This window comes from Panthera pardus, unplaced genomic scaffold (genome assembly GCF_024362965.1).
Source record: "Panthera pardus isolate Hobbes unplaced genomic scaffold, ASM2436296v1 HiC_scaffold_8, whole genome shotgun sequence".
Taxonomy (NCBI): Eukaryota; Metazoa; Chordata; class Mammalia; order Carnivora; family Felidae; genus Panthera; species Panthera pardus.
This window is the reverse complement of record NW_026527013.1, coordinates 107,875,518-107,900,069: the sequence shown is the minus strand read 5'-3', so window position 1 is coordinate 107,900,069 and position 24,552 is coordinate 107,875,518. Positions and strand designations below refer to the sequence as shown.

Below are 24,552 nucleotides of genomic sequence, written 5' to 3'. Positions count from 1 at the left end.
TTCTACAGTTGAGCTGCACAGACAACAAGAACACACTTTCTGAAATTAAGGTTTGGGTCTTGAAATTTTAAATTATATTATTAGGTGTGAAAACATTTATAAGATTTCTTACAGCTGTGCATTTAATTCCATTTATTATTATAGACAGCATACTACCATTTATTTAAATAACAGAATCATACAGGAAGTAGAGCCAAGAGATTTGTAACAGTGGCTGTTTCTGGACAGAGGGGCAAGTGACATGGAGAACTGGAGTGGGGAGAAGACTTAACTTAAAAAAATTAAATGCTTGCCCTAGTTTTTGGAAGTTCAATACACAGAAACAATAGTCCATTCACATAAGCAATACAGAAGCCATAGTTGACGTGACACTGGTGGCCAAAAAGCCCTGAACATTCCTGAATGGAGGTTTGATTCATTCAGTTGTTTCACTGCTACGGACATCCATAAAATCAGTTTTCACTCGGAGGGAGATTTGGTCTTAAAAAGGTACTGATTTTTTAAAAGTGAGGACAGATTCATTCACTTCAAGCAATTAGGTTAGGATAAGAGAAAGTAAAAAACAACAACAACAAAAAACAAAACAAAAGACTGACAACATGCTTTTGAAATATTGTATATGAGAGAATAAAAAGATCATAAAACAAAATGAGGAGTTTATGATGAAATTTTCTGTTTAATTTTGGATTACTCTGATGGAGAGATAATATTGTTTATCCCCTTCCTCTTTTCTGAGAGTTATAAAACCTTCTGCTACAAACTGTACTCTCTTGTTTAATTTTTGCCTACATTTTTGTTTATTGTTCCTTCATCCAAAGTGTCCGAAGTACATAGTCAGTTATATTCTTTTCCTCTGAGTTTACTCAGGGCAAGTAGAAAAACTTATTATTTAATGTATGTTTTAAAGTGAATAACTGTGGAATGTTATAATTTTTTGAGGTTTTAGATGATATTTGAATATTAGATGATCTACACAGTATAATAGCAGTAGTAACATTATCCATTACCTTATCATTATTTATTATGTTTACTTATTATCATTGTTCATGTACACATCAGTTGGTCCTTGGGCAAAGAAATATAAAAGAGAAATAATTCTTTGGCATTAAATATTTGAACCCATACGACTCAAGGATTTTTATCGTGCTTAACTGAAGCCCTTAAATGGAATATGATGCAGTTACAAATAAAATGAGCAATCTTTTTATGGACTAATATGGACAGATGTCCAAAAAACAGAGGCACATACCAAAGGATATTATTTTTATTAAAAAAGGGAAAACAACTATGTGTTTTATATGTTCACATATGCATAAAATGTCTGTTGAAGTATACATGAGTAATCAACTCTTTTCCTAGAGGAGAGATATTTGGGATGGCTAGGAGATAAGGATTAGAATGAAATACAAGCATTAATTTTACTCATTCTAAGGTGGGCAGAGAACTTTCTTTTTGTGATACTATTTCCCTAATAACAACGATGTTGTATGGCATTCCATGTATTTGATGGACTTTGATTAATTTGCTTTAATGAAATGCCTGTTCAAGCCTTTATTTTTATTATTACTTTTAAGTTTATTTATTTGAGAGAGGAAGAGCTGGGGCGGGGCAGAGAGAGGGAGAGAGAGAATCCTAAGCAGGCTCCGCACTGCCAGCATGGAACCCTATGAGGGGCTCAAACTCATGAACCATGTGATCATGACCTTAGCTGACATCTAGAGTCAGATGCTTAACTGACTCAGCCACCCAGCCACCTCTCAGGCCTTTATTTTTTCTTGAGTTGTTTGCCTAAGTGACTTGGAATTCTTTATAAATTCTGGGTATAAAGCAATGTCAGATACATGTATTTCAATTGTATTTCCTCAGTTTGTAGCATGCTTTTTCATTTTCTTACGAATTCTTTTGAAAAATATTGAAGCTTTAATTTGAAAAGATTAATTTATTTTTTTTAATGGTGAGTTCAGGTGTTTTTTTGTCTACTTTTTGTATTTTCTCTAAGAAGTCTTTGATTATCATAAACTTTCAAAGAAATTATCCTAAGGTTTCTATTGGAATCTTTTGAGTTTTAATTTTATTTTTGGACCTTTCATATACTTGAATAAACTTTACAATGTGGTATTTTGGGGGGTGCCTGGGTGACTCAGTCAGTTAAGTGTCTGACTTTAGCTTAGGTCATGATCTCCTGGTCTGTGAGTTTAAGCCCTTTGTCAGGCTTTGTGCTGACAGCTTAGGATTCTGTGTGTCCCTCTCTCTCTGCCCTTCCCCTACTCATGCTCTCTCTCTCTCTCTCTCTCTCAAAAATAAATAAACATTAAAAATTTTTTTCTAAAAGAATATGGTATTTGGTAGGGGTATGTTATTTTATAAATACCCACTTAATATACCACCCTTTAGATACTTGCATTTAGCCATTGGACTACCTAAGTCCTTTGTAGAAAAGAAAATTGACCATATATAGTTAGCTTTAATTTTAGACTTCTATTCTCTTCTATGGATTTGTTTCCTCTTATACCAATCCTTCACATTATTGGGTATTATAGCTTTATAGGAAGTATTGTTTGCACAATTGTAAAACAATTTGTTTAAAAATTCTCCACGATTTTTTAATGGACAATTATGTAGTTTTTGAGTAGATAGTTTTATTCTTTATTTCCTTTATTTACGTCATATAGTCTGTATCTTTTTTTTTTTTTTTGCCTCTTTTAGAGTTCACAGGTAGTATATTTTATGTCAAATTTTGAAAAAAATAAATGGCTATTATTTCCTTAAACATTATATCTATACCTTTCTCTCTCTCCTCTCTTGGGACTCAAAATACCTACATGTTTATTACATTACTTGATATTGATTCATATCAGTACTGCTTTGTAATTTTTAAAATTTCACTTTCTTATTAAGATTGGTTCATTTCTATTAATTTGTCTTCAGGTTTAATTACCTTTTTACCTGCTCCCTCTAATGTACTTTTAAGCCCATTCAGTGGATTTCTCACATCAGATATTATGCTTTAGGTTTTAGAATTTCCATTTATGTTTATAAATAGTTTTTCTTTCTCTGCTGAAATTATGTTATTCATTATGACTGTATTTTCCTTTAAGTATTAATTATAATTATAATTTTAAAATTCTTATCTGCTAATTCCAACATCCAAGTCATGTGCAAGTCTACTTCAATTGACTGTTATTTTTCTTGTTATGGATCACATCTGCCTTCTTTGTATGTCTAGTATATTATTATTGTTGTTACATGCCAATCTCCATGGCACATTTGTTGTAGCGATGTTCGATTCTGATATATTCCTCTGACCTTTTCTTATTTTTATTGTAGGAGGCAGGGAAATAAAATTAACTAATTATCCTGTGTTTTTGGAGGTTTTGATTTCCACTTGATAGGACATGGGTCTTTTAGTATGGTCTTTAGTTATGAGGCATATTCTTTATCCTTGGTGGCCTTTAATCTTAGGGCAAGAACTATCTTTGTGTGTGTGTGTGTGTGTGTGTGTGTGTAATCAATGAAATGCCCAAGGTGTTTTCTTTTTTTTTTTTTTAATTTTTTTTAACGTTTATTTATTTTTGAGAGAGACAGAGCATGAACAGGGGAGGGGCAGAGAGAGAGGGAGACACAGAATGTGAAACAGGCTCCAGGCTCTGAGCAATCAGCACAGAGCCTGACGCGGGGCCTGAACTCACAGACTGCGAGATCATGACCTGAGCCGAAGTTGGACGCTTAACTGACTGAGCCACCCAGGCGCCCCCCCAAGGTGTTTTCAAAGCCACATTAACTTAGTAGGATTTGCTTTCTACATTTTCTCTTACCAGCATGAGGCAGCAGTCTAAATCATTGTCAGCAATTTTCTAGCTTTTTACCTTCCTGGCTTTTCAGCAAGTTCCTTAGAGCCTCTTCCTATGCATGAATATTTGCATGAATATTATAAGAATCAGCCAAGAGTCTTAATTCAAGAGTCAGGAGACTTGAGTGCCAGTATTGTGGCTTCTCTCTCTCTAGGTCCTTTCTTTATTGGAGAGAAACCTTTGGGTTTTCAGTCACTCTTGTGGTCTCAAATTTTGATTTCTGATCCTAGCTGGCTGAGACTGGTACTTTCTCTTTCAGCATCTCCCATTCCCACCCCCTTCTCCTTGCAGTCAGAACATGCCTTAGGGCAGTTATGTATTAGAATCCTACTAAGCCAACTATATTCACTAAGCACAAATGCTGCCATCAGAGATTTGGTTGGTAAGGTATGAGGAAAACAAGTTCTTCTCATTGGCAACACTATACTCATATAACTGTCCCAATCAGAATTTTTTTTCCTCACACATATATATATGAATGACACAATTATGAGAATAAGCATCAATAGAAATTAGAATATAGGAGAACTCCAAGAATGCAATGTGAAAAATTAGAAAGCTTAAGAGATATGTAGTGGAATTATGAAGCAACATAACTGAAGAGACAATAGGAATCAGAAGTTTGCAGAAGCCTGGAGATACAGAGAAGAATAGGAAAATGGAACTTTATAGCAGCAAAAAACTGGTAGCAGCATGAGGAGAGAGATTTAGAAGATCTGACTTCTTTATACAACTAATAGAGTGGTTTATTTATTGCCCTTTTGTATCCCACATTATGATTTTTCATGGAAGTCTAGCAGTATTTATCTGTTCTTCAAAATCTTACGGAATCTACCCAAGAGCCAGTGTTGTGTAAAATGTAGTTTTATTCTAAGTCGGTATATCTGTTTTATCCTATCATTTTAGTAAATCACTGAGGAAGAATAAAATGTATACTATTTATAACATGAATTTTAAGTCCTGGTTATAGAGAAACATGCTTAGTTTATCTCAAGTTTCCGTAGCTGTTATTTTGCCCACTGAGTAGGCAGGAAACGTGTTGGAATTATTTAACTAGACGACAAAGCTTTTTCATTAACAAATTACTATTTATTTTGCATAAAGATGACACTTGGGAAGATATTATTGAATATTTTACACACTATAATTATTAAAACCTAAACGTGAAAATTATAACACAAAGTTATTCATCCTAAGTGCTTTTCTTAAAACATAATAAATGTAGGGGTACCTGGCTGGCTCAGTCCATAGAACATGTGATTCTTGATCGCAGGTTCGTGAGTTCAAGCCCCATGTTGAGCATAGAGCTTACCTAAAAAAATATAAAAAAATTAAAAGTAAGTATTTGCATAATGTAAACTGTGCTTTCCTTTTGAGGCCTCAGGGGTTAGAGTCCCTTAGTTCAAGTCCTAACTTCACTCATTACTATTACTATGACCTTGGACAGTTTACTTTACCTTCCTGTGCCTCAGTTCCCTCATATGTAAAATTAAGATAACAATGCACAGTATTGTGAGTGTTAAAAAAAAAGATAATTCATGTTCTAATAAATCAATTAGATGTTTATAGTACTATTAACGTTGTTATCTTTTGTGCATTCTAGGTACCTATTTTATTGTATGTCACTCACTAATCATTCCTAGCCATCATCATGATTATTCATGCACATTTTATAACATAATTTTGATGCAGCCCATATTTTGGTTAGTATGAATTATTAATATAAACTAATGCAGTTGGATTTTAGATTTAAGGAAATAATGCCAAAAAATTAGTGTAGAAAAATATGTATCTTTATGAGTTTGAGTTTCTGATGATGAAATGTATTATTCAGGTTTTTTGTTATCTTCTGGTTTTTTTCTAATTCAGAAACTAATCAACGTGCAAAATCATGAAATTAGCCAAATTTAATGTATCTTTTTAAATATTTCAATTATTATATCCTACAGACATTCATTGAGTACCATTTGTATTCCTCATCTTCCATGTAATAACAAGGACAAAAAAGAATTAAAGACTGGGACAATGAGATACAATATTCTGGATGAAGGAAAAGTAACTTTAAAAATATTTTTTATATGAATGAATTTTAGAAGAATAAACAGGTATAGTCATCCCAAGTCAAGAATTCTCAGTTACTGATATTTTTCATTGGTCTGATGTGTCCCAAGGAAAAACTTGATGAGATAAAATTTTGGTTTGACTTTTTTATTTATTTCATTTGGTATATCATATGCTTATCCAGCACTCACTTTTTCAAAAAGTATTTCAAGCATTTTAACAGATATTATTTCATTAAATGTTTATAACAAGTCTATGGAATAAGTAATACTATTTCCTCAAACTAAGCATGCTAAGTAACTTGTCCTGAGTCACAGGATTAGTAAGTGTCAAAGCTGGGCTTTGTACCAAGTAGTCAGGCTCCAGATTCCTTGTTCTCATCTATTTCTGATCTTAACGTCATAATATAATAGCCACCATGTATTAAACATCCAATATAGGCCACGCAAAAAGTTTCATTTAATTTTCATAAAATAGTTTGAATCACTAAACGTCAATTCAATTTTTATAGCTTGTAAAGAATGAATATAAGTTCAAATAAATTCAGTTAATGGGGCTTTATATTAAGGGGACATGTGGAAGTACATGCAGCAGGAAACTATCCCAAATTTAATGGACAATTTTAGAAAACTGAAATTTTTATACTTGCCAACTTTGTGAGCAAACATTATCCTTTTAAAAGCTAAGAATATTGGTATTCTACAGTTTATATTCGGCAACACAGCTGGCTTCAGAGCTTACTTATGTTTTGGCCATTACTTCCTCCTCAAACGATATATATATTTGGTTCTTTGTCAGTGTACCATGATGGATGGCAACAGGTTTTACAAATAATTCTTATGGCACAGTGAAATAAGATGAAGTTGTTGGTTAGTCAAGACAGAACTCAGTTGTAATCTTTCCTGGACCAAATTAATCTATCCTCAGAGGCTAGTACTACTGAAAAACCTTTGGTGATGTTCAGTTGCTTGATGAGCCAAGTCTAAATTGCTTTCATTTTATGTTTCTCATGCACTGCCTTCCAAATAGATTTCCTGGTGTACATCTCATTGCTTTCCATTCTGTGCAATTCATTCAAACTAGACTATTTTCCATTTTCTAAATGAATCTGATATAGTACCATTGCTGTTTCTCTCCTTTCATATTTTCTAGATGTTGCTATTCTATACATTCTTTAAGGCCCAAATCAAATTCCTTCTTCATAAACTGTCCCCTCTTTTAAGATCAAGCACCTATGTAGCTCAGACCATGTGTCAGTCACTATGCTAAGTATTTCATAAGATTTAATCATCATGTAATTCTACTGTCCCCATTCAAAGAGAGGGAATTGAAGTTTTAGAGGTTAAATAACTTGCCTAGTGTTGTAGCTAGTTAGTAGTAGATATGTGATTCAAAGCCTGGTAAACAATTTTCTCCCTTCCTCCTCTGAAATCTGGTATCACTGATTTTACATTTCTTAGAGATGACCCAGATTACCTGAAACAATCCTAATATGTGCTCCTTTTTCTGGTACAGTTTTTAATAGCTCTTTCTTTTACTCTCTTAAAATATGTATTATACACTTGTTTTCCTCCTAAGCAGCTCTTTGGTCTCTCTTAATCTTTCCATTCTGTTATCTCACATTAGCTTATGTCCCTCCCATCAATTACATAGATGGTTATGATAGACTTTTATGGTGATGATTTTAGAACCCTATTAACAAATGAATTGATATTATTAACTAGATATTTTGCAATATATACAGTATTGGAGAAGAGAGGAGAAAAAAGTACTCATAGTAAAGATCAGAGAGGACTGATTTTGTTCCTTCACATTCATGTGTTGTAACTGTAATCCCCAATGTAATGATATTTGGATAGGGGGATTTTAGGAGGTAATCAATCAGGTCATGAGAATGGAATCCTCATGATGAGATTAGTACCCTTGTAAGAAGAGACATGAGAGAGAGGATACAGTAAAAAGATAGCTCTTACCAAACACTGAATCTTCTGGCACCTTGATCTTGGACTTCCTAAACTTCATCACTGTGAGAAGTAAATGTTTGTTTTTGAAGCCACCCAGTCTATTGTATTTAGTTATAGTATCCTGAACTAAGACAGGATGTACTAATTTAAAAAAATAATAATAATCCTGAAGGGACAAGAAGAGCTTATTCTTAGAAGGAAAGTATGCACATGAAAACAGGGCAAATGAACTTAAGACAGATACTTATAGCTTCTATCTACTGACTGAAAATCCATTCTACATTTAACTTTAAAAGATTAATACTTGCAAATATTTTTTAACAGACCAAAATGGATGAAGGGTAATAGTTAGGAAATCTGTCATATGAGATTGTAAACTCTGCAGTGCAGATTTATAAGTTTTATTGATGGAAGTATCTAGTACTTAGATAATTCCAGGTACATGGTCAGTAACATTTTTTTTTAACATAATGTTACTACTATTGATAATAATGTGGTTCTTTTTCCCTGAGAATCCAAACTGGTAAATATAAAATTGTGTTACACTAGAGTGAAGTTTCATATGGTTATGCTTATGAATGTTTCCAATTTCCCCTCTGTCAATTTAATTGGTCTTGTTAAAAAAAGAAAGTCACTTGCAATCCACCTCTTTTTGAAGGAACACTTTCAGTAGCTAGTTGCATTTATTTTTTTCCAAGGAAAAGTCAAATGTGTTATTTAACATGTAAGCTGAGATGAATTCAAATAAAATGCTGACTTGTCTAGCTCCTGTCCTCTTGTCTGAGGAATAATACAATCATAAATGACAAGACTCAGCCTTCAAGATAATTTATTATAAATGCAGTCCTTTAAAACTGCTGTTTATTGTATAAACATAGCCTACTCTCATTCTTCTTAACACTAAGTTTTTAACTCTTTAACCCTATGGTATAGATTCATCAGAAATTTACTCCCTATGAAGCTTTTTATGATCCCAACAGTCCTGATTCCTCCAGATTGTTTTATTTCGAAACTATAAATATTGTTTTTTCACTCCTTAGTGTGGAAATTCAGCTACCTCCATATTACATGCTTACTGAAGTAGAAAGCTGCCTAATCAGATAGGAAAACATTTGGCTGTGAATAAATCAGCATTTGTCAAGGATTTCAAAGTGTGAAACTAGGCAGACAAGCACACATCCTAAGAGCTCTGCTTTCTCTTGCTTCCCTGTAGAGAAATCAGAGGTTAATATGGCCGCCACCACCATCTGTCTAAATACTTGAGTGTGTTGTCTTGAATTAACATAGCAGAACTAGTGGGGGAGGTAATTAAGATTTTATTTTTACATTTCATCACCAGATGCTCTACAATATAAATTTATCCATAAATGTTCAGATTGATTAAGTTTTTAACAAGGAGAATAATGAGTGTTTAAAAATCAACTAAGAGCAAAAAGTAAAATTATTTTGACATGGTAACTTGTAGTTCATGTAGTTCATGGATTTTATTCTTTCCTAAAACTTTCAGTGAGGAATTATTATAAAATTTCTTGATAGCAAAAATCATATTCCTATATATATTCAAACACTAAAATGACATTGTTACTCATTGTACCTTTAAGTTAAAAAATAGTTAAATTACTGGCACTCAGTCGTAATTTCCATTCTTCTACCCTATGATCTCTCAAAGGATCTTAACACAAAACTTTGCATAAAATAAGTACTGAATAAATACCTATTAAATAAATGTACCTCACATAGGTTATTTTGATTTTTGTATAGTCAATTGAAGAAGCTTATGAACAAGTAAAAACTCTCTACAGCATTTTCCAGAAGCAAACAATCAATGGGATTTTTGGCAACGCTTCACAGTAGGAACTATATAAAAGCATATGTTTTTACTAAAGGTAATTTTTAGCTTCCAACCTAGAAAAGGAACTCAATTTGCTTCTTATTAGGTAATCTTGTGCCCATTATAAATTCAAATTGATTAGAAGTTCAAATATTTTTACTGTGCAATGGTAATTGGGAAGGAAAAAAATGAATGATTTTTCTCATCCTTCTCAAAATTATACAGAATTTTTGAAAAAGAAAACTTTCTATAAAACCTTTTCCTCCCGGGGCGCCTGGGTGGCTTAGTCGGTTAACCGTCAAACTTTGGCTCAGGTCATGATCTCACAGTTCTTGAGTTTGAGCCCCACATAGGGCTCTGTGCTGACAGCTCAGAGCCTGGAGCCTGCTTTGGATTCTGTCTCTCTGTCTCTCTGTCTCTCTGTCTCTCTCTCTCTCTCTCTCTGCTGTCTCCCACTCGTACTCTGTCTCTCTCAAAAATAAATAAACATTAAAAAAAATTTTTTAAGGAAAAAAAACAAAACCTTTTCTTCTGAAATAGTTCTACCTTTCCATTGAAGAGTCCCCTGGACTATAAGTAAGCTTCCTGGAGGAAGTGCCTGTGCATCAGTTCATTTATTTTTACTTCTAAAACCTAGTAAGGTCCATAGAAATTCAATAAATCTTTGCAGAATGAATGGACTGGCTGACAAGGTTCTACTTGGTTGGCTTATTATGTGACTATCTCGTAATAAGAAACTTTGAAAAAGGTTTATACATACAGATTTTAATAATCTGAAACATTATTTCTAATGCTAATACAAAATCTTTATTGGTAATTTGGTACTTAAGATACTTGTTGATTGGCATTCAAATATATATTTAATATATATGATAAACATTTAATAAAGATAAATTTATGTGTATGCATTAATATATTTGTCCATCAGGTTTTCTTTCTATAAATGGGGCTATAGTACTAGAATATATAATTGAAAGGTCATAGAAATATTCATAACCACTTACTTTTCACAAAGATATGCAAGAGCCTATAGTTATTGTGAAGATCTTTCCAAATAAAAGATTTTTCAAATTTTTTATTCCTAAATGTACATGCAGACATGCTTAGTTGATACATAGATAAAAGAAGGAAGAAAAAAATAAAGGAAGGAAGGAGGGATAGAGGGAGGAAGAGAGGGAGCAAGGAAGGAAAATTGCCATGAAATAAACAACTAATCATGGTATAATTATTAGTCTATTTAATTTTAGTGTCTGTTTGCATTTAACGTTGTGACTAATTTACCTGAAATTTTGCCATTTTCAGATTGCATGTCAAGTATATCATTCTTAGTTAAATATAATATGACAATGATTTGTACATCAGATAATAAAGGTATTTGGAACTGGCTTAGTATTTCCCTTAAATACTGACTTCAGTGAAATACAGAAGGTCACAGTGGAATAGGTCTATGAAGCATTAGTCATGTATGATGGTCTAAAGAAGACTAGTTAGAGTCAATGGTGTCACTCTAACCTCTGCTCATCTGAATACAGGCATTTTCCTACTATGGATATTTCATTTCACTTCACCCACAACCCAGTCGCTCCTCAGCATCTATCATATTGTTAGCACATTCACTGTTAATGAGGATTCTGTAAAACATATGCTTCCTAGGACATATTTTCCCTATTATGGTTTTTCCCTCTCAGACAGGAAGCCTGAATATTTGTAAGCATGTCTTATTTGGAAATAAATTTATAATTAACTATAGGCTCATGGTTTCTTTCTGAAAAGTAAGTGGTTATAAATATTCCATTAGCCTTTCAATAATATATCCCAGTATTTTTAGTATCCATTAGCATATAGAAAAACTGTAAGTTGGAAATATAATGTGACATTTCCAGTAGTATGCTAAAATTTGACAAAAGAATAGAATTGAGAGGTTTCTTTTTAAAATGGATTTTGAAAGTCTCTTCTCCAACATTAATAGAGTGAGGTGAGAAGAGGCAATTTTCCACACAATACATAAAGTGAAAATTATTTTGTTTTGAATTAACTGAATTTTTGTTTAAAGCAAGTCTTGCCCTCCACCTTGTGCAATAGTTAATCATTTCTGCACTCTTAATTGAACTACAAAAACCTAACCAGTCAATGTTCCCCTATCGGAACAATCAGTGAAAACACCTAAGAAATGTATAGAATAGAATACGTTAATTTTATAAGAAATAATTTCAGACAGGACATTAATTTAGAACATTTACTTTGATGCTTTACAGAGTTCAACTCTAAGTGATTTATCAATTTCATTTGGAAAGACCTACAGATGTATGTTTTTCAGGGGATGTAAGGTAATCAAAAAACTCCTGAGAGCTATAATGTGGAAGGAATTAATTGCAACCAGTTCATAGCAGGCATTTAATTATTTGATTTACCACATGTAGTCACTTTATCAATTTCTAAAGCAATATTATTCCCACTGGTAACTTAGATACAATGGAAGTTTCATTAACCTTTAGGCCTCTGAGTTATTCAACTCACTCAAAATGTGACTGCAGGGCAAGTGGGGAGGAAGGTCGTAAGAAGTCTAAAAAGACATTTCAGAATCATTTGGTGATATGGGAATTAAATTTTCTATCTCTGGGTCCTTTCAACTGAAACTGAAGCCCTCACAAACCTGTACTGAGAGAACATAAAAATAATTCAAGAAATTCACCTGCCAATGATCACCGGAATTCAACTCTCCCATTATCCGTTCTCTGATTGTATATGTTTTTAGTTTTTGTTTGTTTGTTGTTATTACTAGTTTTTGGCCCTTTCATTTTAGCTATTTATCTTAATTTTCCAATTCACTAGATCAAAGATCTGTTTGGACTCGCTCTCCGGGCTTTAATCGCCAAGGGCACTCCAGACTCATGTTTGGTCTCTAGAGATTGGGAATTCGCTAATGCACCCTTCCCTCCAGTTTCCAAACTGGAAGACAAAAATTATACAATGCTTCCCTCCTGAATAACAAAAAGACTGAGGTGCAGCAAGACATGTATACCTATGAAGCAGAAGGGATTATCAACCTTTGGGGCAGATCATTCTTATTTTGGAGTACTGTCCTGTGCATTGTAGGATGTTTAGCAGCACTAAAATCCACTAATCACTAAATTACAGTAGCACTTCCTCCATTTGTGACAGCCCAAAGTATCTCCAAACATTGCCAAATGTTCCCTGGAAGCACAATCATCCCCATTTGAGAACCACTGATATAAAGGTGAAAGGGCATGGAGGGCAGTGAGGGGGATTTATCAATATAATCTTGTTCGGCAGTCACTATATGCAAGGCAGTGTTGCATGTGCTGTGAGAAGCAAAGAGGCTTGAGTTAGTCCTCAATGAACTTTCAATATTGTATAAGAAGTGAGCATGAATAACTAGATATCAGAACAGCATGACATAAAAATTAGTGATGCTTCAATATGTATTCAGAGAAAGACAAAGAAAATTCTCATTGGAAAAATCAAGAAGAATGTTTCAAAATCTAGGTGTGTCTTAAAGGAAGATCAGGATTCCAGCAGGTTGAGATAGGAGGTTAAGGTCTTTTAGGCGGAAGAAAGAGAACATTGGAAATGGGTCTTGATGAAGAGTTTAAACAGCTTTGAATTCCACATCTTTTGGGCTTCATTTGGTTCATTGTAAGAGGCCTTTCATTTGAATTCATTTTATTTTTGATGAGGGGAAATGACTTAATGAAAAGATGACGGTGTCTTATGGCTCCTATTCTCCTGATTTTATATTTAACTCTGTTTCCCCACCCCTGCCATAAACTGTGGGGAGAAAAATGAATATGTGACCAGTCTAGCAAATGACCTAGAGCTCTTCTGCTGGATAAAATTTCACTGATAGAATTGAAGTAGCTTATTATTATAAAATTGTTTTATTTATTATTGGTTCATTTATAATAACTTATTATTGTACAAGTAAAAACAGCCCAAGAAATGAGTTTTTTGGGAAATAATTATTTCAAGAAATAGGCAGAAAAAATGTTTAAGTCACTGTTTCCGAAGTTTGGATGAGAAATTAGTATCCAAGTTTTATTAATATGGAAACTAAAAACACTATAAATAAGGGTGAAGGAAATAATCTAAAGACCTTTGTTGGCAACATGGGCTCATAACCTCCTAGGACTCATCTATCCCTCTGAGTATATGATGAAAATAACAATTTCCTCCCAGAAAAAAATACCCACTGGCACATATTCATAAAATTTGGTATAATACTTAGGGTGTTCCTGACCTTCTGAAGCCCATCGATGGCCTTTCTAGGTATCCATGCTTCTCAGGTTATAAAATTCTGAAAGAAAACGACAAGGATACAAGACTTAGATCATTGTTTTGGAAATCTAAGAAACACCAGAAATGCCTAAAATCCCATGAGGGGACAGTTTAGAATCTGAAGTGTCGGGTTCTTTATAAATACCTGGATTTCTTTTGGCTGAAATGAGGGAAAAAAGCATTTAGTTATTTTCCATGACACTTCTAAAAGTTTAAATTGCTTTTATTTGATGGAACTATTTCTGTATCTCTTAAAAGCACTTTGATAGAAAACAGAAAATCCCTGAGTTGAAATGAAGAAGACTTTAGCACTTCTTCCAAGCTGTTTGACTTGGACTGATAATTAAAATTTTCCAAATGTCAATTTTTTTTAAATAACAGACTATTGGACTATATTGTTTTTAAGTCTTCTATGTTAGAAAATTCCATCATTTAAATTAACTCATCTAAATATTAAAAAGCAAGACAAAAAATAACTACCTAAAAATGAGAATAGTTGCAATTATTTCCACAGTAACATATTTTCAGGAAGTGGTTCAAAGCTAGATGTCGTTGAATTGCTAAATGACTGAATTTGCAAAAGTGGGCGATAATTAAGTCGTTATGCTCAAACCTTATTAATTATTGATGACTTCTCCATGACTGAGTCAGAAGCGTTTTCTACAAGAGAGGTTCTGACTGGGCTGTCTGAATGATGAATCATCTCCCACCCGAGGTGGTCTTCCTCAGCTCCAAGGTACTCATAGGCACTACCAGGAAATTTGACTGTGGTTGCCTGTGTTGTACTTGGCTTTTAACTTAAAAAAAAAAAGTGGGCGGGGGGGACTTTCAATATTGATATCACCATGCTTTAGCCTGCAGGAGCAAAAGATTTTCTTTGAGGAAAAGTGCTTGACATTAAAAAAATAATGCACTCAGCCAAGGCTCCAGCCATCTGAATGCACTCACCATTTGTGTGGCTTTAAATCTGGCTGCACACACGCCAAGACCAAGGATCAGAAATGCATCTGGGTAGCAGAAGCTGGTCACCATAGTCTCCTCCACCCCCTTTTGTTGTCTCTTTTTGTAACATATGTTAGGCACCAAAGAGACAAACAAGGATAAAATGGTTTTCTCCTTTCCCATCTGGTATTCTGCCAGAGATACAAAGCTTGAACTGAGCATCAGATTTCAATGTTCTGACTGCTGAGAAACCCCACTTTCTTGTTCTCTATCCATCACCATCCTTCTTCTTAACAAATATTTTTCCACCAAGTACAAAGCAATGGAGTCCAGTAAAATACAGGGTTATTTCTACTTACTCCCTTCCCAATCCCTGGCTGTTAGTACTGTATTTGTGGGATAATATCTTTTGTGACTGATTTGATAGGAATGTAGTCTGATATCCTTATACATATTATACATATTCACAGTATTTTGAACTCCTGGAATTAAAAAAAATACCGATAGTTCTTTGCGTATAAATGAATTCTGTTCTGAGTTATCCAAAAATTCTGTTGTTTCGGGTTCATAATATATTTTTCAGGGAAATAACTTTAAAAATGGTGATAAAACACCACGCTAGAAGAGAACGAATGAACAAAAGAAAGAAAGAAAGAAAGAAAGAAAGAAAGAAAGAAAGAAAGAAAGAAAGAAGAGAAAGAAAAGGAAAGGAGAAGGAAAAGGAAAGGAAAAGAGAAAGAGAGAGAAAAGAAAGAAGGAGGGAGGGTGGTTAAATCAATATAGGACATGAAATATTACACATCCTTTGCATGTAAACATTTCTGTCTGTTGCATAATGAAAACTGACAATCCCTTAGAAGCCTGGCAACAGGATGGAAATCAAGGGCTGCTGCGTTCAGATGTGTATACAATGGGTTTAGTAAGGAGATGATGGTGGCACCTGCCCTATGGAGAGATGCAGCACTGTCATGTGGCAACATTGCTGCAGCTTTTACCTCAAGAGTATAGGACCCCACAAGCTGCGGACAGTGTGGCTACTGCAGCTGTTCACATTTGCATAGCAACTTTAAACTGGGTGTTTTAGTGTCAGAGATTGCCCAAAAGTCATTAAACCCTGCTATATAAAGAGTTGCAATCTAGAAATCTGTTTGGGACTTTAGAGATCTATTAATACTTCCAACTGGGTAACTGAACATTACTTTGTATTACTAGAGTAGTATTTCTTTTATTTAGAATTTTATCTTAATTTTTTCAAACATTTAGATGAGTAGAACAATAGAGTGCATTATGTATATCCATCACTTCAATCAAAAAAATCATTATGATTTTGATTCATTTTCATTAGTTATCCTTCTTTTTCTTTTTTCATTGCCAAACATCTTTCAGCAAAACTTAGATCTCATGTCATGTATACTTCAGTTATACAACTCTAAAAAAACAGTTACTTCCCCCTACACAAAACTCCATTATAATTTTCAATAAAAGCAGTATTATTTACTATGTAATACCCTCTATATAATCATTTTCTTATCCCGCATTGCCTATAAAATGTCTTTTATGTTTGGTTTGTTCAAATTGGTATTCTCACAAGATCATCATACTACATCTAGTATGTTGTTACGTATCTTAAATATCTTTTTATCTTAAGCAGCCGCATCTCTCTATTTTTTCCTCGTACCACTGACTTGTTGCCAATTCAAGTATCATCGTTGTCAGTGAATGTTTTTCCCCTAAGCATCATCTAACTTACCTCTTTTTCCTCATATATCCTATAAATGGAAAGTAACTCTATTGGTGAGTAATTTCTTAAAATATAACAATGTATTGATTTTGTCATTAGTAGGCTCTAAACAAATTGACCTAGGTCATAATTCAAGTAAACATTCTAGTATCTGCCATAATTGATGGAAGAATAATGTAATCAAAATTAAAAGAGTTCCCAATATTGCTTCCAGTTAATGTAGCATATCAAATGTCTTATATGACCTGCTCTTTTTTATGACACCTACCTCGTTCCTACACTGCTTGGAATCTGCAGACCCTGGAATGGGGATTCTCACTGGGAAATTTTGAGAGTAACATTAAAGAGTTATAGACCACATTCTGAAGGGTCCTTAATTGAGAAAAAAATACCCCTTTATATATTTGACTTAAAATGTTTTTTAATCTTTATTTATTTTTGAGAGAGAGAGAGACAGAATGTGAGCAGAGAGGGACAGAGAGAGAGGGAGACACAGAATCTGAAACAGGCTCCAGGCTCTGAGTTGTTAGCACAGAGCTCTACACAGGGCTTCAACTCACAAACTGTAAGATCATGACCCAGGCTGAAGTCAGACACTTAACTGACTGAAAAGCTCCACTACATTTGTCTTTTAATTGTGCCTGTAAGTTGGACTTAAAGATGGTACATCTACAGGTAAAAGACCATTAAGGATTCTATTTGAATAAGCAGAATCGCCCTAATGCAGTAGGTAACATGGCTGATTATTGGGTGAACCAACTCTCAACTAACCGCAAAGCAAATGTAATATGACGTCTTCCCTTCTTTAGTGATGCGCTGTTACCATTAATCAACAAAGACATAGTTGAAGGGTGAAGAGCATGAAATGACAGGAGACGTGAGAGAAGTGTGCCTTGACAGTGTTGGTATATAAATACCGTACTGTTTGTAACCCTCAGAATGTTATTATGTGGATATGTTTAATATTTCCATTTGAAAGATGAGGAAACTGAATATAAAAAGCTTAAGTTGTTTTCCCAAGATCACATAGCAGTAAACGGAGGCTCCTGGAGCTGAATTTAGGCAGCATCACTCTTAACTTTTACTGTACTGCCTCCCAGAATAGAGTTAGGAGATTACTGTTATTTTCATAGGAACCCCAGGAAGCAGAGAAACTTCTTCTGATTCTGAAGTCAACCTTGAAACTTGAAATGTCTCTTGACCCACATGGAAATTTAATGTGAATATACGTACACATTTATCGATAACTGTGTATAAATATTGCTTTTGTTTTAAACAGATCATTAATAATCTTGGTCCTTTGGAACTGATTCTTAATACTCCTAGCCATCATCGGGTTCATCATGGTAAGGAAATTTGACCTTTTTTCTCCTTATTCATTTCTTTAAAAATACTATTATTTTGTACCTTTTCATCCCAGTTATTCAACATAGTCACCATTCAGTGTATAAATAGGTATCATGTCTTCCATTGTACATGGACAAGCCTCTTTTCCAAAGCAATGATTGGAGGGGAAAAAAATCTTGTTTGGATTTTCCTTTTTGTCTAGATCTCCTTAGTTGTAGTGGAAAACAACTTAACCAGCTGAGGGGATACACACTTTCTATGTTGAAGGTACCACCTGACCCAATGTTGAGGGTCATTCCTATATACAACCAGAAAGTCTCTGGTCTTGAAAATTGTTGCGATTTCAGGAAAGCCTAATAGGCAGAAATTCACTTTTTGCCTAAATTCTGTGAACTGCATTAGCATGACAGAGAAAAAAAATCCCATGTGACTAGTGCTTAAGGTTTAAAGATACCAGCATAAGACATAATAGAATTGTTTACATGTGTGCACCAAAAGACCTGTATAAGAATGTGCATAGCAGCATTTTACGTAATGGAAAAAATAGAGATAAAATTCAAATGCTTATTGCAGTAGAACAGATAAATTTGTAGACTTTTCATATAATGGGGAATTACATACCAAAAAAAACATGTCCAAACTGTTGCAACTTGTGATGGCCTGAATACATCTTACATACATAGTGCTGAGAAAAGGAAGACAGTAATAAAATAATAAATACTATTGTTCTGTTTTCATAAGTTTGCAGGCATCACAGGCAGCGCTGGAACACTGCAGACCTGCCTGCCCAAGGGGTGGGTTCCTTTCTGCCTGGCAGGGAGAAGAGCAGAAACACAAGTCCCATCATCTCCCTTCAAAAGGAAAAGAAGTGGGTGGGGTCAGGCTGCACATGCTCAGTTTCCTCTTCCAAACTCCACATACATTCCTGGTCCCAAGGAGAATTGTTAGCGAGAAGCTGGAGAGACTAAGGGTGTTATACTCTTGGGGCTCCCTTCACAGTAAAGGAAACATAAGGAGTGGAGAAGAATAAATCCATACTGAAGAAGACATAGTTGCTAGTGTTCTCTGTTTAGCTTTGGAGCACATTCCCACTCCTGTTGTTTCATGTTCGCATCTCTTACCCTCAGTGTTATTATTATTTTTTTTAATGTTTCTTTATTTTTGAGAAAGACAACTTGAGTAGGGGAGGAGGAGAGAGAGGGGGAGACACAGAATCCAAACCAGGCTTCAGGCTTTGTCAGCAAGAGCCCTATGTGGGCTTCCAACCCAGGAACTGCAAGATCATGACCTGAGCCGAAGTTGGTCACTTAACCAGCTGAGCCACCGAGGCACCTCTTACCCTCAGCATTATTAATGTTTTGGGCCAGATAGTTCTTCACTTGGAGGTGGGAGGTTAGGAATGGGGCTACCCTTTGTATTGTAGGATTTTGGTTTCTGCATACTAAGTGCAGATAATATCCCCTCCCAGTTGTGACTCTCAACAAATTCTCCAGACATTTCCACATGTCCCCTGAGAAGCAAGATGTTCTCTCCTCCAACTAAGAACCACTGTTTAGCCCATATATAGCAATGGGTTGTGCGTTTGTGTAGCCAGACCCACACTACTTTTGGACTGGAGAGGTTGTCCTGTGTGTCTTCACTTTCAAACATATATTAACGTATATAGAAGGCATACAAAGAAATGACACATGAGGACAGTTGAATTTGTTGGAGCAGTAGCTTGATAGGTTAATATTTTTCCTTTGATTTATACTTATGTGAATACGGGGGTACATATTTAAGCATTTTTTATTATTAAAGAAACAATGCCCAACTATTTCATTTTAAATTATAATTTGAATACTTTGGAAGAAAAATATATATGTTTTGAGTTAATAGTTAATAAAAATAATGAAGGGTAATTTAATTTTCACTTATGTCTTTCATGATTAAAATAAATAGTAAAGTCTCAGTCTAAGTAGAAATTTTTTTTTCCTGGAAAAGATTCAGAGAGAAGAGGTAGAGATAGCAACTCATTTCAAAATTTAAAAAAATCAACCAAATGTGAATACACATATATTATTTATCTTATTCCCTATTGCCTTTTTCTGGGCCATTTAATTTTTAATTATTACTCTTTGATAGTCTTTTTAAAAAAAATTTTAATGATTATTTTTAAGAGAGAGAGAGACTATGCATGCGGGAGTGGGGAGGGGGCAGAGAGAGAGGGAGACACAGAATATGAAGCAGGTTCCAGGCTCTGAGCTGTCAGCACAGAGCCTGCTGCAGGGCTTGAACTCATGAACAGTTTAATGATGACCTTAGCTGAAGTTGGGAGCTTAACTGACTGAGCCACCAGACACACTACTCTTTGATAGTAAAAAGTAAAATTTTAAAAAGTAAAATTACTCAGAATTATGCCAGATTTCTAAACAACTGGAAAATTAAGGGCAAAAACATTTTTTAAAAAATTATGGGATTGAGGACCGCATCCTACTTGGCACTGGGTATGGAGCCTGCTCGAGATTCTCTCTCTCCCTCTCCCCTGCCCCTCCCCTGTATGCACACACACATTGTTTCTCTCTCTCTTTTTCTCTCTCTCTCTCTCTCACTCTCTGAAAAAGAAATCTGGGGAAATTCCAAATATATGTAGTTTTAAGGAATTCTCTGGTCATTTTGGTAAAATTAACTCAATAGGAAAAAAATAAAATAAAAGCAATTTACTTAGCAAATAATCTGATGTCAGTGAAAAGAGATTCTTAGGAAAATCATTTTGTTGCATAAGTCTTAATTTTGTGAATGGGTTCTAAAATACAATAAGATGTTTCAAAAGTATAACTTCATTTTTCAAAACCTTTTTTTTTCTTTTAATATTGTGTGTCATAGGCAGAAACCGTTATTGCATTGACAAAAATTATGCTGGCGTTCTTATTATATGGGATAGAATTTTTGGTAAGTAAAATATATGTGAACATAAAAATATTAACTTACCTCCTAAGCTCATAGAAAGTCAAAGATCATATCCTTAATGTTTATCTTCCAGGGACATTTGAGGCAGAAAATGAAAAAGTTGTATATGGTCTAACACATCCCATTAATACATTTGAACCATTCATGGTGCAGGTAATGTAATTGATTTTATTATTTCTGAATTGGTTATATCCTTTCACAAATTTTATAGCTAAAATAAAGATCAGTTGTTGAAAGGTGAAAGTACCTCACACTATCCTGAAAAGAATTTTTTTTTTTAACCATAAAAGAAGCCAGAAGTAACTCTGACACTCAAGCAAAATCTTGAATTAACTTGGGCAAAATGTGTTTGAAAACAACTCATTTTAAGAACTTTTAAATATACCTACTACAGAGAATTTTTTTCAAAAATAGCCCTTCAAGCAAACATATTCTTTCTCAGAATAGACCTGAAATATATTCATGGATTCAGAAGGAACAGTAGTAAATGCATTATAAAGGCTGATACCACAGTAAGAAAAATATTTGCTTCAAGGCCGCATGACTCTGGTTAGAAATTCAACATGAGGCCTTTGCCCTATTCTACTTGGACCTAAATGTCAGGAGCTATTACGAGTTGGTTAGGTCTGCACATTACCTCACCTGCTAAGACTTGTAGCCCCAGACCAGTTTTCTGTTAGACATGTGGTATTGGTTGTTCACTGATCTCAATGGCTGGCACTAGAGAAATGAGGAATGTCTGTGAAGCTCCGATCCGTCAGCAACAGAGCACCACAAACACTCCTGGGGTTAGGGACTAGCAAATGAGAAAAAGATAAGAATGCTTGAGAAGCTGAAGAGGTCAGGCAGTGACAGCTCTGTACATAGAACTGGGATTATAGCATTCGGGAAGGGCGGTAATTACAGGTTCCCGTCAGGTCTGCTCTCTGATCCTATTTCTTAAAAGTTTTTAAGGAAGTTAAAATAACAAAATAAATGGACATTTCTTGAGCTTTTACTATGTACAGGATATTGCTAGCAGCTCAGCGTGCATATTTAATGAAACTCTTACTCAAACCTTATGACATAGAGATACTTTTTAATCCTCGTTTTTTAGTGGGTGAGGCTGAATTTCCCAGGATTTAAATAATTCAACCAGCCATACACAGCTTGTCAGATTCAGACATAACCAAGGAGTGTTGCAGGCCAAGCCCAAGACTTGCTTAACTCAATTTAACTTTTACACTGTACTGCCTCTTCATAGAAAAGGCCGTCACAGATTGCCTCCACTTTTCAAATGAATGGTGTTTTTATCAAGTGAGAAAAGCTGATTATTCATTTTCTTCCTTCTCAACTATAGGCCAGCTCTGTCTCTCTGTCTTTCCCTCTCTCTGTGTTGGGCATTCCTAAAGTTATATCCTCAGGAGAACATTAGCAAATATTTCAGAGTACTTTCTTAATAAACTTTATAGAATTGAAATTAATTTAAAAGTAATACATTGAGAACTACCTTTTCACTTGGTATAGTCTTATCTCTGTAATAAGGACATTAAAAGCTTGGCCTTTGTCCTCTGGAAAGGAGCCTTTGAAACTTCATGTGCATATGAATCATGCAAGAATCTTACTAAATTTAGCCCAGATTCTGTTCACTGGCTCTGAGGTGTGTCCAAGATTCTGTATATCTAACAAGCTCTCAGGAGCTGCAGAACCTGTTGTTTCCTTCTGATCCTTAAGTAGCAAGGATATGGGAGCATACACTCCTGATGAGGGCAAGGGGATCATCGCTGAGACAGATGAGAGGCTGAAAACCGCACAACACTAGCAGCACAAGGAGTTAGATGACAGGATTTGGGGGAAACAAAAATCAGATGATTAGACTTTTTATGAGCTGATGCTGAATCTGTGTCAGGTTCAGTTCCCCAGGCCTCTGTCCTCATATAAAAACTTCCTTATCAAAACTGTGTACAAGACTTAGGCTTCTAGACTCTCACATTGTCAAAAATGTCATATTGCCAATGTTGAGTGAAATAGGAGTTCTTGAACCTACAAAAACGTATACTTACTTTCGCTGGTATTCCTTTATATTCAGCTAAATTTCTCACCTTTCCCTCAGACGTATCAAAAGCAACAGAGGATGACCTCCACTAGGTGGAGAGAGATTTGTCCCCCCTGTATATTGGGTATAGGACATTCACTTTGCTCTCATTTGGAGTTCAGGACTTTAAGGGCATTGGAAGGCAAATAAGTGGGAAAGTACTCCTTATTTTAAAAAGTCACCGTGTATTTCTCATGGCTATGTCTACAATGAGACCAATGAAATGTTGTCAGTTTTCAAAATAACAGATCAGATAAGTATATTAATATATGTTATAATTCCTAAGCACAGTAAGTTTTGTATTATTATTATTATTATTATTATTATTATTATTATTATTAAGCCCCAGTGTAAATTTCCATCTGGAATTTCTATTCACTTTAAAATCTGCCCCACTAAACCCTACATTGTTCATTAATTGCTTCATTACTTATTGTAATGTTTCAAGCAATTTTAAAACCAGTTTTATAATCCTAGCAGTTTAAATTTTTTAACAGACAGTGAAAATGCCAATGAGACCACAAATTCCCATAGAGCCAAAACTTCTTTGTACATTAATTTTTTACTTCACTTCTAATAGAACTCATTTCTAGCATCTGTAGCTGATGTACAACCTCTAGGACTATTTTTAACCTATGATGCATTATTATCACATGTATGGAATATATGTCTAATTACCCTAATTGCTGATATTTACTGAGTACTTCTCATGCGTGAGCATACTTTTAAGTACTGCACATGTCAAATGTGTTACTTAAAGAATGTGGATTCCTGCTAAAAGATGCAGAAATGGCTTTGAATATGTTTCCTTAAATATGATATGATTGTCTATAACTCAATACAGCAAATAAAGGGCTATTTTTAATATTTGTGTGTTTCTGTGTTCAACTTTAATATCCATTTAGCAAGACTCTAGAAAGAATATCATTAGATGCGGATGTAGAGTTCACATGGTGCTGGTTAATTCCATTGGAAGCAAAGCTGTTAACTCATTTTTTTTTCTATTGTGCTGTTTTCTAAATAATTGTCCTCTTCTTTAACTTCAAAATTATAATTTTGTGGCACTTCAGAAATATTGACAAGAACACACTTAAAGGACACAGAATGAATAGAATGAATTACAATTTGGAATGCAACTGCACATTAATCGACATTAACCACATTACACATAACCTGTATATTACAGAAAAAAATATACAAATGTCATTGAACAGTAAATAAAGAAAATAAAATGTATGATTAGTTGTACTTAATATTTTTGTTATGAGTTTTTCCTTTTTTAAATAAGCTCTATGTTTGTTCTTCTAGTGCCACCATTTAGTTTACATATGGACTACATTCTGGGCCACACCTGGATTCTTCAATAAGTTTTCTGTCCTATTTAAAGGACCAGGATGGAGTCCAGGTAAACCAAGACTTGGACTAAGTGAAGAAATCCCAGAGGTAAATAGAGTTCATGTTGGTGATGGTAAAGATTAGTATCATATCGTCAGGTC

At 34.4% G+C, this 24,552-nt stretch overlaps 1 protein-coding gene across 6 annotated transcripts in view; it reads left to right on the top strand.

Annotated features, from left to right (window-relative positions):
• The window catches only part of AGMO (alkylglycerol monooxygenase), a 387,401-nt gene that overhangs the window by 195,863 nt on the left and 166,986 nt on the right, over positions 1 to 24,552 (top strand). For all 6 annotated transcript variants that reach the window (XM_053896924.1, XM_053896923.1, XM_053896922.1 and 3 more), the window contains 4 exons: positions 17,966 to 18,032; positions 20,899 to 20,964; positions 21,056 to 21,135; positions 24,365 to 24,499. In XM_053896924.1, coding sequence (XP_053752899.1) covers positions 17,966 to 18,032; positions 20,899 to 20,964; positions 21,056 to 21,135; positions 24,365 to 24,499 — 348 coding nt within the window. The remainder of the gene's footprint in view (positions 1 to 17,965; positions 18,033 to 20,898; positions 20,965 to 21,055; positions 21,136 to 24,364; positions 24,500 to 24,552) is intronic.